This window comes from Sesamum indicum, linkage group LG1 (genome assembly GCF_026168435.1).
Source record: "Sesamum indicum cultivar Baizhima isolate 11 linkage group LG1, ASM2616843v1, whole genome shotgun sequence".
Classification (NCBI taxonomy): Eukaryota; Viridiplantae; Streptophyta; class Magnoliopsida; order Lamiales; family Pedaliaceae; genus Sesamum; species Sesamum indicum.
The window spans coordinates 12,382,000-12,399,810 of NC_142657.1; the positions used below are offsets into that span (position 1 = coordinate 12,382,000).

Consider the following 17,811-nt stretch of genomic DNA (forward strand, 5'->3'; position numbering starts at 1 on the left):
GCGTTCGTCCCTGAGCATGTCTAGCTAAATCTCTCATTCCGGTTGAAGACTTGGTGAATGCTTAAATCCAACGGGTTGTGAGATCTAATTTATGCTTTCTACTTTTATTCATATTGGTATTTGTGTTGTTCTCTGTGCTTTTATTACAAATAATCTGATTTATTGTCAAGAATATTTGCCTAGCCAATTGAACTTTCAAATCCGTAATTGTTTGTTTAGTTTGATAACTAGTGGTAACACAACATAATTGATTATGTAGAAGTTTTCGATTATGTTGTGGGGAATGCACAATCTAACTTAAATAAATCCTCGTAGGAATTTATTGGTTAGAATTGGGCATTTCTAGTTCTTAATGCTGTCGGTAAATTAAATCTTGAGTACGTTCCCAAGGTTGTTTACTGATTAGGGATTTAGTCAACGGACGTTCCTTGACTATCCACAAGGTAAGGAAAGGTGAGGTCGTTAGGTCGTACCAATTGCCATAACCAATTTATCTATCATGAATAATTGTTATCTTTGCATCTATGATCAACCGTGGAATTAAGTGTGATCCTATCTTTAACTGGAATACTCTTCTCTTATATTTATCTTTTCTAATTTTATTAGCTTTTTAGTTTTATTCTTCTTCTAATCAAAACTCCCCCTAATTATTTTTGTTTTTGAAGGAATTAATTTAAAACCAATCTCTGTGGATTCGACCCTATTCACACATCTACAAAAGTGTTCGTAGGAATTATTTTTGGTGGATTCGACACCCATCAAATTTTGGCGCCGTTGCCGGGGATTGGTGTCTTTAAATTAATTTCTTTTTCTTGTTACTTGGTTTTATGTCACGTTCTTCTCGTACAGGTGAACTTGAATTTGATCCAGAGATCGAGAAAATCGCTCGTAGACTTCGAAAAGAAACCAAGCGACATAAGGAAGAGGCCTCTACTTCTTCCAAACCAGCAGCAGACTCTGAGTTAGACGTGTCCACGTCTAACAACTCTAAAGACGAAGTCATGGCCCAAAATCCCAAACGAACGATCAAAGAGATGACTTCGCTTGACTTAAATCAACAACCACTCTGCATTGAATATCCTAATTTAGATGTTGATTTTGAACTTAAATCCGGTCTCATCCACTTACTTCCTATTTTTCGTGGCATTGCAGGTGAAGACCCACACAAACACCTCAAGGAATTTCATGTGGTGTGTTCCGGCATGAGACCTCAAGGAGTCACCGAAGAACAAGTCAAGCTAAGAGCTTTTCCATTCTCATTGGGCGATAAAGCAAAAAATTGGCTCTACTCCTTACCTTCGGGATCTATTGTTAGTTGGAACGAGCTCAAGAAACTATTTCTTGAGAACTACTTCCCCGCTTCAAGGACTACAAACATCCGGAAGGAAATAAGTGGAATACGCCAATTCTCCGGTGAAAGTTTCTATGAGTATTGGGGGAGATTCAAACAATTGGTGGAGAGTTGCCCTCATCACCAAATTCCCGACCATCTTCTAATTCAATATTTTTATGAAGGATTGTCTGAGGCAAATAGAAGCTTGGTGGATGCAGCTAGTGGAGGTGCTTTGTATGACAAAACTCCTAGCGAAGCACGCAAACTAATCACAACCATGGCGGCTAATAATCAACAATTCGGTAGTAGAAACGACAACCCCCCACAAAGGGTAAACGAGGTAAGTACTTCTATTGATGAACGTTTAGATAAACTTACTTCTCTTGTTGAAAAATTTATAGGGGGAAGCATTCAACAAGTCAAAACTTGTGGGATATGTACATATTCGGGACATTACACCGATGCTTGTCCTACACTTCACGAAGAATCAACCGAACATGCTGACACTGTCGGTGGATTTTTTGGGCAACAACAAAGGAGACATGACCCATTTTTCAATACCTACAACCCTGGATGGAGAGATCACCCAAATTTGAGGTATGACAATCAACCTCAAAACTTTCAAAGAGTTCCACACCAACCACCACCACCACCACCTCAAACCAATCCCAATAATGGTACGCCCTTGGAGGATATCGTGAAGACACTCGCCTTGAGCACCCAACAATTCCAACAAGAAACTCGCTTGAGCATACAAAATTTGGAATCTCAAATGAGCCATCTGGCCTCCTCCGTTAGCCGTTTGGAGTCTCAAGGTAAGTTTCCCTCCCAAACTATTATTAATCCTAAACAAAATATTAGTGCTATTACCTTGTGCAGTGAAAAAGAGCTACAACTCGAAAATAGCACTAGGCGTGGGCACGCACAACAGGGCAAAACAGAGGATGCATTCGAAATTCCTCCAAAAGAAATTGAAAAATCCAACCAAGTCAGCGAGGACAATTCCAAGGTGTTCATGTCCAAACCCCCCTTCCCAGAGAGATTATCCAAGTCCAAAGAGGAGGAAGAGGAAAAGGAGATTCTTGAAACTTTACTCAAAGTTGAGGTAAATATTCCCCTACTTAATGCAATTAAACAAGTACCTCGCTATGCAAAATTTCTCAAGGAATTGTGCACCAACAAATCCAAATTGAGAGATAATGAAAGGGTAAGTATGGTAGAAAATGTATCTGCCATTTTTCAACAAAAACTACCTCCTAAATGCAATAATCCAGATACGTTTTCTATCCCTTGCAAAATTGGAAAGATTGGAATAGAAAAAGCAATGTGTGATTTGGGTGCTTCTATCAATATTATGCCTCTTACCATTTATGAATCTTTAAATGTTGGCCCATTGAAAAAAACGGGGGTTATTCTTCAACTTGCTGATCATTCCGTAGTTTACCCCAAAGGAGTTCTTGAGGATGTACTTGTGCAAGTTAATGAATTGGTTTTTCCTGCTGATTTTTATGTGCTTGATATAAGGGGGGATATTTCTCCCAATTCTACATCCATCTTGCTAGGAAGACCATTTCTTAAAACCTCAAAAACCAAAATTGATGTTGATGCCGGAATTCTCTCTATGGAATTTGATAATGAGGTTATGAGTTTTAAAATTGGTGGCGCCATGAAATATTCTAATGATGTGCATTCTATTTTTCTCATTGATTTTATTGACCCTTTGGTGCAAAAAAATGCTATGTTCGATGGTGGAGGAGCATTTAAGACAGCAATTACCGAAAGTCTCACCTCGAATCCAAAAACTTACAAGAATAAAGTCTTTCACGACAAAATAAGTTCGAGGAAGAAGTCATACATGGACCGCCAAGTTCTCCTAAATCCACACCATCACCGGGTGCATTACATAGAAGAAGTGGATTTAGAGTGTCTAACTCATTTGAGTTGAGCCACAACAACGTCTAGCCAAAGACGCTAAAGAAAGGCGCTTCTTGGGAGGCAACCCATGTCCTTTTATTTTTCTCAATTGTTTATTTCTCTCTTCTTGTGAATGTTGTTATACCACTAAAATCGATTTTTCGCAGGTATGAACATCCACAAGGAACTCTTCCTCTCATCCAAGGTCTCACAATTCTCGAGCTCCTACAGTTACCCCCGAATCACTAAGGGACGCTCTCTTTCTCTCTTTCTCTTATTTTATCGTCCTAAATATGCATGCTTACCACATTGGGGACAATGTGGAATTAAGTGGGGGGAGGGTGTTTTGATTGCTTTGATAGAAAATGAGTCTTGGTGAATTAATTATTTTGATTGATGCTTGCCACCCCTTCCATAATTGTTGAAGCAAATATCACTTTATCTTGTCCTTACACTAGCTTTATGATCAAAGACTTAGGCTAATCAAGTAATAATTTGGTAATGTGTGATAAGAATGTGCATCTAATGACTCCTGACAACTTACAGTTAAGAACTTATTTTTGCAAATGGTGATTTGATTTGAAAATTGAATGTGAAAAATTGGTGGACATAACCTACCTAGAGAGGAATTTTGAGCCTATACACTCATAAAAATCTACAATTTTTCTTTTCTCGAGAGATAATGCTTCATGATTTTGTCTTTCTAGAACTTGCTTTGAACCATATCGAGGCCACATCTTTATGCATACACTTGAAAATGATAAAGGCGCTAGGATAAAAACCCCTTTAGCTTAAAAAGACCACCTACATACAAATCCCCTTAGTAAGTCCATTTGAGCCTTATAAGCCTTAATTCCTTGTTATGCAATCCCAAGTATAAACATAGTCTTTTTATTATCCTTGTTTGGCCCTTCCAAGGACTAGTAGAGCATCAAGGAAACAAAGATGTATTCTAAGTATATATTTTGACATTAAGTGGGGGGATATCTCAATTATTGTAAACGATATTTATGAGCTAACATGTCACATGAAAATCTTGTTCTATGCCTTAAATAAAAAAAAGAAGAAGAAAAAATGCCTTACAAAAAAAAAGAGAAAAAGAAAAAAAAGGAAGGCAAGAAAAAAAAAGAGAAGAAAAAAATATATTTTCTCTCTTTGAAAGAAAGACATAGCTCAAGTCGATGAAAGTGGGACATGAAAGAGTATGAGATAAATCAATTTTGAAAAGCTTGGATTCCTACATCTATTACTTGGTGCTCTAATTTAGTTCCTTAGATTTTCACCTCATTTTTTCTTATTTTTCCTACCCCCAATCCAAAGCCCCATTACAACCAAAATATAAGACCTCTTGATTCAAGTGTGTGCATATTTATAAGTGGTGGAGATTTTGGTGTATAATCAAGCCTATGGTGAAGCATTTTCATAACAAGCATTTGAGCGAAACACTCAACAACCAAAAATACTCGAGAGATTGGGAGATATGAGAGCATAGTCCACTTGTTTTCCATGCTTAGTTTTCATGAAGATCATCTAGTGAAAATTTGTTTAAAGCTTGCTGAGTTGTCTTTTATCATATGATGTACTATTCTTTGAACACTCAACTAGATTCTTGCTTGTTACTTTCGTCTGCGATCCATAAAGTTTGAACTTTTTCAACCATTTTATCTCTATTTCTTTGCATCGAGGGCGAGCAAAGGGTTAAGTGGGGGGATATTTGATAGGATCGCATTTTGTGCTTATTTCATATAATATTTTAGCCTATTTTGTGACCAAATGCTCCTAATTAAATATTATTTTGCAGCATTAGGACAAAAGAATTGGAAAATAAAGAAAAGCACCAAAATGGAAATTCAAACAAGACTCAAACTCAATTTTTGGCAAGAGTTTGGAGTTGCTTGGACTACCTCTGATGAAGGAAGAGTTTAACTAGGATTAGGATTTTATCTCTATAAGTCTTTTAGTTCAATTAAGAATCTACTTCTAATCCTAGTAGAACTAGGTATCTAGTTATTATAAATAGGTGATGTAATTCACTTTAAGAGATAACTTTTGAACTCTTTTATTTCTCTACATTATTTTGCTTTTCATGCGTTCGTCCCTGAGCATGTCTAGCTAAATCTCTCATTCCGGTTGAAGACTTGGTGAATGCTTAAATCCAACGGGTTGTGAGATCTAATTTATGCTTTCTACTTTTATTCATATGGGTATTTGTGTTGTTCTCTGTGCTTTTATTACAAATAATCTGATTTATTGTCAAGAATATTTGCCTAGCCAATTGAACTTTCAAATCCGTAATTGTTTGTTTAGTTTGATAACTAGTGGTAACACAACATAATTGATTATGTAGAAGTTTTCGATTATGTTGTGGGGAATGCACAATCTAACTTAAATAAATCCTCGTAGGAATTTATTAGTTAGAATTGGGCCTTTCTAGTTCTTAATGCTGTCGGTAAATTAAATCTTGAGTACGTTCCCAAGGTTGTTTACTGATTAGGGATTTAGTCAACGGACGTTCCTTGACTATCCACAAGGTAAGGAAAGGTGAGGTCGTTAGGTCGTACCAATTGCCATAACCAATTTATCTATCATGAATAATTGTTATCTTTGCATCTATGATCAACCGTGGAATTAAGTGTGATCCTATCTTTAACTGGAATACTCTTCTCTTATATTTATCTTTTTTAATTTTATTAGCTTTTTAGTTTTATTCTTCTTCCAATCAAAACTCCCCCTAATTATTTTCGTTTTTGAAGGAATTAATTTAAAACCAATCTCTGTGGATTCGACCCTATTCACACATCTACAAAAGTGTTCGTAGGAATTATTTTTTGTGGATTCGACACCCATCAGTGGTCTAGGATTTAATTTAGTCATTTGTTCTTGTTTGGTCTATTATCTCAATTTATTTGAATATTTTTCATTTGATTAGTATGAAGCAAACAGAAAATAGTACAAATATATAATTTTAAAGAGAAAAAAAAAACATATCTCAAATAAAATATATTTATTAGTTAACGTACAATAATAATTAACAAAACTTAAAAATAAAAATAAAAAACAAAAAATAGGGAGTCGTAGCACTTGGATTTGCAACTACACCCCATTTTGGGGTATAGTTGCAATATTTTTGTTTTATATTATATTAATAAATGGGCCATATGTAAATATATACCCATGTGCTATTTCAAATATGTTGTGTGATTAGGTTAAAATTGTGCCATTCACTGATTTTTGCAACATATTTTCTTTAAAATTCGATGCTCACTTTTGGTCCTATTAGATAGGGCTATTATTACTTTTTATCCCGAGTTTTACTGACTCGATTTGGTTCCAAAATCCTAAATTTTTAACGATCTTGCTCCTGATCCATTAATTTTTGCCGAAATCGGTACGTGATTAGACACTTGTTGTTAGTCAACCGTTAGGGTGCAAAAAAAAGGGCCTTCAACAGTTTACATAGCTTCTTGGAAGAAAAAAATGGCGCCAACTCTCCTTTTAGCCTATTTATACATGTAAAAAACCCACAACATTCTTCTCCCTATTGACAAACAAAATATTACACAATATTTTCATCTTTTCTCATCGCTATAGCCAAAAGATGTCATAAACATTTCAAAATGCTTCATATATTAATTACTATTGTGACGTTCACAGATTTTTGTACATAACCGACAGACTAATTGATAATTATTAAGAATATTTAAATTTAATTACAAATAAATTATAAATTGAGCTTCGAATATATTAAAAATTGAATGGATTAAATTGGAGCTTAATAATATTTAGGGTAAATTATATTAATTAAAATAAATTAGGAAGGACGTAAAGAATATCTTGAAAAAGTCAAATATAATTTATTAATTTGTTCATAAGAATTCATTTTATCAAATCTCTCATATTTTTATAACTACCATTCTCTAAACATACCTAAATTAAAATTACTGCAAAAGTCTCATTTTACTTTTTAATAACTATAATATTTCTAAAATATAATTTTCAAATATTTTTATGAATTTTTTATCTATTCCTCGCTACTATAGATTTAATTAAACACTAATAGATATAATTAAACATTTTGTAAATAGACCCGACGAAATTGAGTAAATTAACTATAGTAATGATTAAATCTAACAAATTCAGTGATTTAATTAACGGACTACAACATTTTTAAGTCAAATGAGATATTCAATCCAATACTAATTTAAATAGTCAAACTCATAAATTTTTTTAATATAAATTGGATTTAGTAAATGAACCAATCAAAATATCATTTTCGTACTTCCTAATACTTTAATTAATATAATTTATCTTAAAATTATAAGCTCCAATTTACTCCGTTCAAGCTTTAATATATTCAAATTTCAATCTATAATTAATTTATTTATAATTAAATTTAAATTTTTTTAATAATTATCAATTAGTCTTTTAATTATGTACAAAAATCTATGGACATCACAACAACATTCAATATTTGAAGCATTTTGAGATGTTTGTGACAATTTTTTGACTATAGTGATGAAAAAAGATGAAAATATTGTGTAATATTGTCAATAGGGAGAAGAATGTTGTGGGTCTTTTACATGTATAAATAGGTTAGAAGGAGAGTTGACGTCATTTTTTTCCTCCAAGAAGCTGCATAAAAGGCCGAAGGGCGGTTTTTTTCGCACCCTGACCATTGACGAACGGCACATGCCGTTTCCGTCAAAAGTTAACAAAACAGAACTAAGGTTGTTAAAAATTTAAGATTTTAGGACAAGAAATGTTGGGCCCATAAAGACCAGAACCAAAAGTGATAGTGATCCTATCAAGTGAGATCAAAAATGGTATTTTGCCATTTTGTTTGCTACAATCTCTTGCGAATTTTTTACTATATATTTTGTTTCAAATTTTTATAATTTTAGTTTTACAATAATTTTTGTTTTAGAATTTTAAAATTTAATATTTAAAAATACAATTATATTTAATTTGACCCTGACATTTTATAAAATTCAAATATGACATAGCATGCGATCAAAAGTAAATATAATGATACCACCCAATGTAGCACCCCCTACTCGCTACATTTAATTATCACTATTTCATCCTTTATTTAATTACAACTCGTGTTATAAGTAATCTCTTTTCAACCCGTAACATAAAACATTCTACTTTATCAATATAATATATAAACATTATAAAAGATAATAGACATCGCCAAAAATTAATTATTAATTACTTCACCAAATGTTCTTATATACATAATCTCGAGCGAATAGCGTAATAGCCACAGTACACAATTTTAACACAATCCGACAAAAGACTCAAATGTTTAACAACCAAATAGTCAAAACTCCGGCTTCAAATGACACAACTGGCCCGCCTAATAAGGACCACAACACGGCTCAAAGTTCGATATGGTTAGTCAATATGACCTATCTTCTAAAAAATACCTAACACTGTTACAAAAATTGAAAACCCAACGTTGCCCCATCAAATGCGAACAGCCATCGCAAGATTGCCGTGAAAATATTCCGTGCAAATTGCGACAGAAACATTATGTGGCAAAATTTTGTATCGACTTTTGCAACAATTTGGAGTGATGAAGTGGCCCACCTTAAAGTTGGCCAAATTTCACTACAAAAAATAAGTTGACAAGTTACGGTCTTATTATCACAAAATATTAGAATTTGTCACTAATAAAATTTAATGACAATAAACTTTTATTACAATGTTGTTACAATACCTATGTAATGTCTAGTGATACGAAATAAGTTGTCACTAAATATGTTGTATAGTATCAAAAATAAATTGTCAGTGAAAATATTATATTTAGTAACATAAGTTATGTGTGGCCACTTTTTATTTGAGATAGTCGATGGCACCTAGAGTTGGCGACGATTGCCGTCGCCACTGAGGTGGTGGTTGGCCATCGCCTCCACCATATATAGATACATTATATGCAATTATATATATGCTCAATTTTTTATTGTTAAAAAAATAAGTAAAAATATTTTATTTTTTTAATTCTAAAATTCATAAAAAAAATATTTTTTGATTTTAAATACTTATAATAAACAATTTGATATACTTTTTTTATTTAATGTATTTGGTAATTAAAATATTATCATAATATATTTATACTAATAATACTTTAAATTAGTTAATACTATATTGGTAGAGAAAATCATGTTATTTTTAAATTTTTATAAAATAAAGTAAAATTATTTAATTTTTCAAAAAAATAAAAAACAATAATAAAAAGTATTTTTTTGAAATACAAAAATAGTACTTTTAGTAAAATAATATAACTAAATGCACAAGCTCCATATTTTAGTGCAGGTTTATTGTGAATTTATTATCTTGAGTAAGTTAATGTTCGAATTTGTTATAGACCTTAATTTATTTGAATTTTCAATTAATAATTTATTTAAAAATAATAGTATTAGCCGTACAAACAAAAAAACTTGCAATAATGCAAAAAAAAAAAATCATTTATTTTATGTAAAAAATATTTTGCACAAACGAAATCTATGTATAATTAAATAAAATAAAAATAGAAGATCCAATCCAAAATAAAAGAGATTCAAAAGGGAACAAGAAAAAGAAACAAAGGTACGAAAACGATGCGGCTTTTTATTGACTTAGTTGCAGTCTTGAGCACAAGTTCACATCACCAAATTCAAATGTGCATTTGTGGAATGTTTCCTCAATTTGCACTTACTTTTCTAGGCATTGAATTCTCAGACAATGAAATTTGTAAGTTAAAAACCCAAGAAATATGCTCCCAATGTTAACTCCAACAACATCATGGGTTCGACAAATTCAACATAGATGTATCCCTGCCTGGAGATGAGCTATCTATGTACCTTATCATGTCAGCTCAACCTGACTCTTACCCTCCGACGGCCCGACCTCCACATCATTATAAGCTGAAAAACGCGAGTTCTCGCTCCTGTCGCCTTGGCCCCAGATCGCGTAAGCTTCCTCCCCATGTGCTGCCTCGTCTCCGACCTCCATGTCCTCCTCCGTCATCCTCAGAGGCACGATGAGTTTCACAACGAGACATACCAAACTTGTCATTACAATGTTGACCAAAATAACAAAGAGGATGCCGATGAGCTGGAGTCCTATTTGCCTGAAACCAGTGTGGAATTCCCCCATTTGGAAGCCGTAGAATAGGCCGACATACGAGCCGTACTTCCCATAGAACAAATTGCACAGCTTGGGGTTGGCAAAGAGGCCAGTGAGTATACCCCCAAGGCTGCCGGCTACTGCATGGGTGTGGAACACGGCCATCGTGTCGTCCACGCTTTGGAGGAGCTCAGACTTTTTATGCACAACCATCATTGTGAACCAGGGGATTGAGCCTGAGCAGATGCCCATTATGATAGCTGCCCACCCATGCACAACTCCTATAGCCAGGAAATAGAATAATTACAAACCAAGTGTAACGTTGAGTCACTCTTAGACACTAGTAATATAGAGCCTTGAGAAATTACCTGCTGCCGGTGTGATGCAGACTAGGCCGGTGATCATGCCCTGAACGGCCCCAATAACGGACGCCTTCCCAAAAAATAGGATGTCGAGTATGAGCCAAGTTAACAGACTAGTAGCAGCACAAACATGAGTGTTTATAACAGCCAAAGATGCATCTATGCTAGCAGCATAAGGGTCTCCTCCATTGAACCCTGTCCACCCCATCCACAGCAGCCCCGCCCCAGCCAACATTAGTAGTATATTGTTAGGAGGAAACCTTTCCCTGTCCTTGGTCAAACGAGGACCCACCTGAAAAACGATTTTAACAGTTCAAAAAAAAGTAATCAATCACTCATAAACTGAAAAACGAAAAGGTGAGTACGAACCCAATATGCAGCAGTGAAGCCGGCAACACCAGATGACAAGTGAATCACATATCCACCAGAGTAGTCTATCATTCCAGCCGTTGAAAGCCAGCCACCGGTAGACCAAATGGTGTACGCTCCAATGGTGTAGGAGAAAGTCAGCCACAGGGGAACAAACAGCATCCAGGCGTAAAAGTTCATCCGTCCCAAAACCGCGCCGGCGATCAGTATCAAGGTAATGGCTGCGAAGACGAACTGGAAAAACACCATAGTCGCATTTGGAAACTTCCCAAGAAAAGCGGGTTCCAAAAGATAATGCTGAGAAAGCGCGACATCGATTTTTCCCCATATAGGAATCAACTTTTCCCCGAAGGACAGTCTGTAGCCCCAACTAACCCAGCACACCAAAACACAAGCAAAGGCGTATAAAGCCATGAAAGCGGAGTTAACCGCCCATTTCTTCTTCACGGCACCGCCGTACAGTATTATCAGCCCCGGCACACTCTGCAGGCCGACGAGTGTGGCGGCGGTGAGTTGCCAGGCGTTGTCCGCCTTGCTCATCCACGGCGGGTTGGCCTCGTCGGGGACCATGTTCGGCGGCAGAGCAAACAGTGGCGGCGGCGGCGGGGAAGACATTTTGATGGGTTGCAGAAGAGCAAGAGAAAAACAAACAGGTATTGTGATGGGAAATTTGCATGATGGGATTATATAAGTTGAGGTTTGTTGAATTGATTCCCACGAAGAATAAGCTGTCTCTTTGATGGTATCTTAATTTGGTGTCGATAGTGAGGAAAAACAGAAGAAGTCATTGTTGGTTTCGCTGTGCGTGTTGTGTGTGAAAAGCCCTGACGGGTTTTACAATGCTCAACGACATAATCAATGGATAACTAGAAATTCCAGCCAGAATGGTTCGCTTGAAGATGAAAGGAATCACATAAAATTGTATTTTTAATGTATAGTTTTTATGAAGTTTAATTCCAAAACTAGGATGTCTTTAATTAATAAGGTCATGTTTACCTCCTCCCCTGTTAGATTATATATATGGTGTGCAAAGTTTTAAAATGTAGTGGACGTGATTCCAAAGAAATTTTGAAAAATTACTCTTACACCCCTCTACAAATTCTCTATTTAAACCCGACACCATATATACCGTTAGGGTTAGGGTTAGGACAATAATGCTCATGTTAGCCAAAAGAATTATATAAATATTTTAAATTTTACCACTCATTAATTTAAGAATCATATGTATATTTTTGTACTTATAAGGAGACAAATGTAATATATATATATATATATATATATATATATATGGAATGAGGTTAACATAGTTACACGTTTTTCCTCATAAATACCAAATTATTACATTGGAGTGCTAAATGAGGAGTAAAATTAAGTGTAAACAATGAATTTTCAGAAAGGGTGTAATTCTAATATTGGAATTTCTTTGAGGGAAAATGTAATTTTGCATTTTTAAAGGGGGGTCTAAGTATAATTAACCGTAAGATTTAAGTTTGTTTTATAAGCTCTTCTAATAAACTTACAAGATGTTTTAAATAAATTTAACCAAAAGTCCTCTTAAAACATTTATATATACAAGCTAATAAGATGCTTAACAAGAAATTAACGAACAAGTGGACACACCTTAATCCATCGATAAATGTGGAACGGGTTTAGTAACTGTTTCCTTGGAACTCAACTTGGGACGATTGGACCATTCCAAACTTGTAACTTCAAAAAATATTTCACTTGACATCATCTTTCAATATTCATTCCCCGTGTGTTCCATGAACCATTCCAAGATGGAACGGGTGTCGTTGCCATGCCAAATCTCTCCTTTTTTTTGTTGTGCAATTACAACAATAAATTAATCACAATTAATGTGGAAAACCAGTAAAAATCACATACCTAGTAAACCTAGTTCGAAAACATATACCTTTGCTTAGTCGAAGAGATTAGGTACATAAGAAAAACAAGGATAATTGTGACTCTCGAGCTTAAATCAAATCTTGATATATGTATAGTATATAAAGAGAGACCAAAAGCAATGGATGAGATCAGATCAAGAAAGGGAGCTCCCTTCAGTCCAAGAACAGGAAGCTTAGGATTCAACTTGACTCCCGCATCATTCACTCAGCTACTGAGCAGAATCAATCATTAACTGCTTAGCATTCGGATGAATGAGCCGGCAGCAAATCGAACCCTATTGCCCCCCACGGCTGGACTGAAGAAAGCTCTCTTCAAAAATAGTACACAAGCAAGAAAATACCAAACCCTTTTGGACAACTTCCCAATTCAAGACCTCATGCATGATGATGAATTCCTAGTTGTCGCTCTTTTATCACCACCTCCCTCAAACAAATGGAGCTGATCATGATGAGTTGTTTGAATGGAGCACTGCTAGCTTTATAGTGTAAGAAAAGATGGGAATTTAGACAGTATTGTTATCATGGCCACTATAATATTAATTAATTGCATTAACAACAAATGTGAAAGAGAAAGAGAAAGAGAAAGAGATTCATATTCTTCCCTTCACTTTCCAAATTAATCCCATTGCTTTGCAACATTTTAAAATTCAGACACCAACTCATGACTTGATCCTTACATTAATTGACTTTGAAATGTTAAAAACTAAGCTGCAAGAATTAATAATCCAAGAAAAGTTCTAAGTTGCCAGTTATCATATCTCTCTCTCTCTCTCTCTCTCTCTCTCTCTCTCTCTCTCTCTCTCTCTCTCTCTCTCTCTCTCTCTCTCTCAACTCTTCCAAAAGTAGAACCAATGATAATAAAGTCATGGAATCACTCCGCTATACACAGCACAGAATTCATGCATTAATCAAAAGGTTTTAAGATTCTGCTGTCAGAAGCTTAATTAGATGTACAACTCCTGTAGCTAACTCTATCATTATTAGTAAGTTTCCCATAATTCAGGCAAGCAAAGAAATTCTCTGTTTAAAGAAAATTCTTATCGGAGTGAGGTCGTGTGATCAGTATATCATATCAATCATATTGTAAGTGTTTGTATTTATATATAGAAAATAAAAAAAGTAAAGACTATTTGAGTAATTAATATCGTGTATAGTCGCGCATATTTAGATAGCCTCTTTGAATTTTATTTTTCTACATAATCTTTTTTATTATTTTTATATATCTAGATAAATATATAATTATTTATCTTTATTCAAAAGATTTGCTATTTTTTATTTTTTGGTTAAATTACATTTTAGGCCCGTATTTTAAAGCAAATAGCATTTTCAGGATTGCAGTTTTATGTATGGCAGTTAAATACCCATAATTTATTTATTTTATGAAATTTCAGGACTCCGTCGCCGGATTTTTCAAACTCGTCGGAAGATGCTGATGTGGATGAAATTAAAACTTTTAAAAATGGGATTTTGCTTACCAAACCTCTTTTAACTACCGATTAGCTACATAAGCAATGATGAAATTGCATTTTATTCCCTATATGTTTGAGGGGTAATATTTTAAGAATTGTAATTACAGAGCTGAAAGTTAAATATTCATAATAGATTAATTTTGTGCAATTTCAGAATTTTTTTTTCCATATCATCAGATTATGTGGTAGGGGGAGTTAAAAAAAAAAAAAAAAAAGCTTTGCCAGCAAAATAGCAATTTTAAAAGTTCTAGTTCTATTCACGTCATTGTCTTCCATCGAGTTTGAGAAATTCGATGAGCAAAGTCCTGAAATTGCACAAAAATAAATGAATAGCGTATTTCATTGTAATTGAAAAAAATAATAATTTACCCTCGTCTTATCAATATTGTTAAAAAAAAAATCGTGTGATTTCAAAAATAAATAAACAAAAAGCCCCTAAAATTTGCGGTGTCATCCATGTGTTGTAAATACAATTTTATTGCATGTGTATAAATCAACAGTCCGATTTGCTTGATTTAAACAAACGGGTCCAAATCTAAAATTCTTTTATACTATATACGTATATACATAATTTTTTAGAAGAATTATTTTTATAATTAAATACTGTTTTATATATAATATATAATATTCATATAATATATATTGTCTTCTTTTTTTTTAAACAACCCCCACACTGCTATCGCCGCCCATCCCCTTCCCCACTCCACCCTGTTGTTGCCACCCCTTCCTTCCTCCACCTCGATCACTGCCTCCTTACTCCACCCTATTGTTGTTGTCGACTCTGTTGTAATTTAGAATTAAAATTCATAGATTAAGAGGAAGAAAATTGAGAAAAGTGCATATCTCACATAGGAATATGATGGAAATAAAGGAGCATTAATGTGTATATAAGGTGGATGTACGGATGAGTGTCTTACACTCAAATTGTCCCATATTAGAAGTTTATATTCAAAATAAACTTCTTATATTAAATTTAACTCCAAGTTGTGTTTGAAATATTATAGACTAGAGCGAACATGGGGTTGCCCCACACGCGTGTCTCCGCTTGCCCGACCCGGCTTCGAATGCAAGCACGGGCGAGGCTGTTAGGGAGAATTTCTCAGGATATATCTTTTTGCAGCAGAAATATTTAAATTTATCCTGACATAATTAAATTTACAATTTTCTTTAGTCAAATGATATTTAAATTGCATTTAATTGTTTTACCAACAATTTTAAAACTGCTTGGCCATTTCTAGCCGTTTTCCGACCGTTACTGGTCATTTCCAGTGATTTCACTTGAACATTAAATATTCGACTTAATTGTTGTGGTTATGTCTGCATTAAGTATGAGGATGGCCATGCCTATAAAAAGTTGAACCATTCCTCATTTCAACACACCAACTACAACTCGAATCTCTTCTTCTCTCTAGCTCTCGAGTTCTCTCTATAATTCCAAAGGGTTTGAGCTCTAGTTTCAATAAAAGACTACTGAGTGTTGTTCGAGATGTTTGTTAGTATAACTGCAATACTGAAACAAACGATAACCGTCCTATGTTGGAAGGGAGTGCATAGTACCCGGTGCGCTTTTGGACGGAACGTATAATTTCTTCAAGACAAACAGATTAATTGCTATTCGATTAGCGAATTTCCATTGTACCGCGAGTTGTTACGATACAACTCTCATTGTAAGTTTTTTTTAATATTATCGTAAAACACCATATCTAACTGCTATCCCTATTATTTTTTTCCAACATGGGTATTCATGTTTTGGTTTCAAAACTTATTAATATTTTTGATTGTCAATTTCAAAATGAAATTATAACTGTTTATGAAGTTTTTCCAGCAAACTTGAAGAAATTATACGGTTTTAAAAAATTGAATTTGTCGGAACTTAAACAGAATTAATTAAATTGTTGTTTTATTTCGAATTTTGTGGTTTAAATCTATTATTTATTCTATGATTATAATGTCTGAGGCTATTTCTATTGCTATTCTGAACCCCAAAAGTCGACTTGTCCGGTCTCCCGAATAAGTTTTCAGGTCAATTTTTCAAATGCTTACAACAACGAATGAAAATATGGTTGATAATGAAAGGACTTTTGATTGTGATTCAGGTGACTAGACTTGAACCAACTGAAATCATTCCCAAAACTGCAGAGATCGTGCAGTGGACTGAGCGAGATAAAATAGGCAAAGGAGTTATTTTGTTCAGCACTATCAAATACGCTCTTCGATGTCTATTGTTCTAAATCTTACACTGCAAAATCTTTGTGGGATGAGTTGGACAAGAAATATAATACTGAAGAGTAGGGATTCAAAAAGTATTTTATTTTCAAGTTCATAAGGTATCAGATGGTCGAGGGAAGGTCTGTAGATGTACAAACACATGAGATTATTAATCTTGAGCATGCTCTGTCAGATGCGGAGATGAAGGTTCCTGAGAAATTTCTAGTCATGTCCATAGTGGAAAAATTTTTCAAATCCTGGGAAAGTTTTGGCATAACGCTCAAACATTAGAAAGGAAGACTGTCTTTGGATGATCTCATGATCGTGATCAGTATTGGGGAAGATCATAGAAAGCAAACCTATAAGATGCCTGTTGAGCATCAACCTAAGGCGAATTTAATAATGGCGAATAAGAAAGTGAATAAAATAAATTTGAACTCGAAAACCATCAATAGAGGTAATACCGTCAAAAATAAGAAACCAAAGACAAACAAACCCTAATGGAACTGTGGGCAGGTTGGACACTGCCAAGGATTGTCCTAATAAAAAGACCAAGACTATGCAGACAATTGTCAATATGGTTGTGGGAGGGTCTAGTGATGCTAGCACCTCAGGAGTAACTGAAGGCTATGTTCCTGTACAACTAAAAGCTAAGACTAGGCAGACAATTGTCAATATGGTTGTGGGAGGGTCTAGCGATGCTAGCACCTCAGGATTAACTGAAGGTTATGTTTCTCTACAATTCGAACTCCTGACCATTTATGAATCTTTTGATTGGTTGATTGACAATGGAGCAAATGTGCACATTTGTGCTAATAAATCTCTATTTGTGACTTGTCAGGCTATCAATGGAAGGATAGTAAGTATGGGAAACTCTAGTATAGTTGAAGTACTTGGGATCGGAAGCGTGGACTTGAAATTTCCTTTAGGGCGTATTTTATCTTTGAAAAGAGTTCATCATGTACTTACTGTTAGGAGAAATATAATTAGCAGGTTGTGTAATAGTTAGTAAGGATTATGAATTATCATTTAAATTTAATAAAATTATAATTCAACATTTTTTGTTTTTGTTGGCAAAGGTTATTTGCCTGATGGTTTGTTTAAAGTTCGAGTTGAAAGCAATAAAGTTGATGTTTTTTATT

The 17,811-nt window shown here is 34.4% G+C and overlaps 2 protein-coding genes across 2 annotated transcripts; one reads left to right on the forward strand and one right to left on the reverse strand.

Annotated features, from left to right (window-relative positions):
- The first annotated feature begins 827 nt into the window (after positions 1-827).
- LOC148789467 (uncharacterized) lies at positions 828-3,278 on the forward strand. Its single transcript, XM_088883146.1, has one exon. It carries the CDS (start codon positions 828-830, stop codon positions 3,276-3,278), a length of 2,451 nt encoding a protein of 816 aa, XP_088739272.1.
- A 6,561-nt stretch (positions 3,279-9,839) lies between these two features.
- On the reverse strand, positions 9,840-11,883 carry LOC105158457 (ammonium transporter 2 member 5-like). The gene is made up of 3 exons (XM_011075226.3): positions 11,089-11,883; positions 10,726-11,011; positions 9,840-10,638 (listed from the first exon to the last, which is right to left on the reverse strand). Exons 1-3 carry the CDS (start codon positions 11,701-11,703, stop codon positions 10,097-10,099), a joined length of 1,443 nt encoding a protein of 480 aa, XP_011073528.1. The 5' UTR covers positions 11,704-11,883; the 3' UTR covers positions 9,840-10,096.
- Between the last annotated feature and the right edge of the window lie 5,928 nt (positions 11,884-17,811).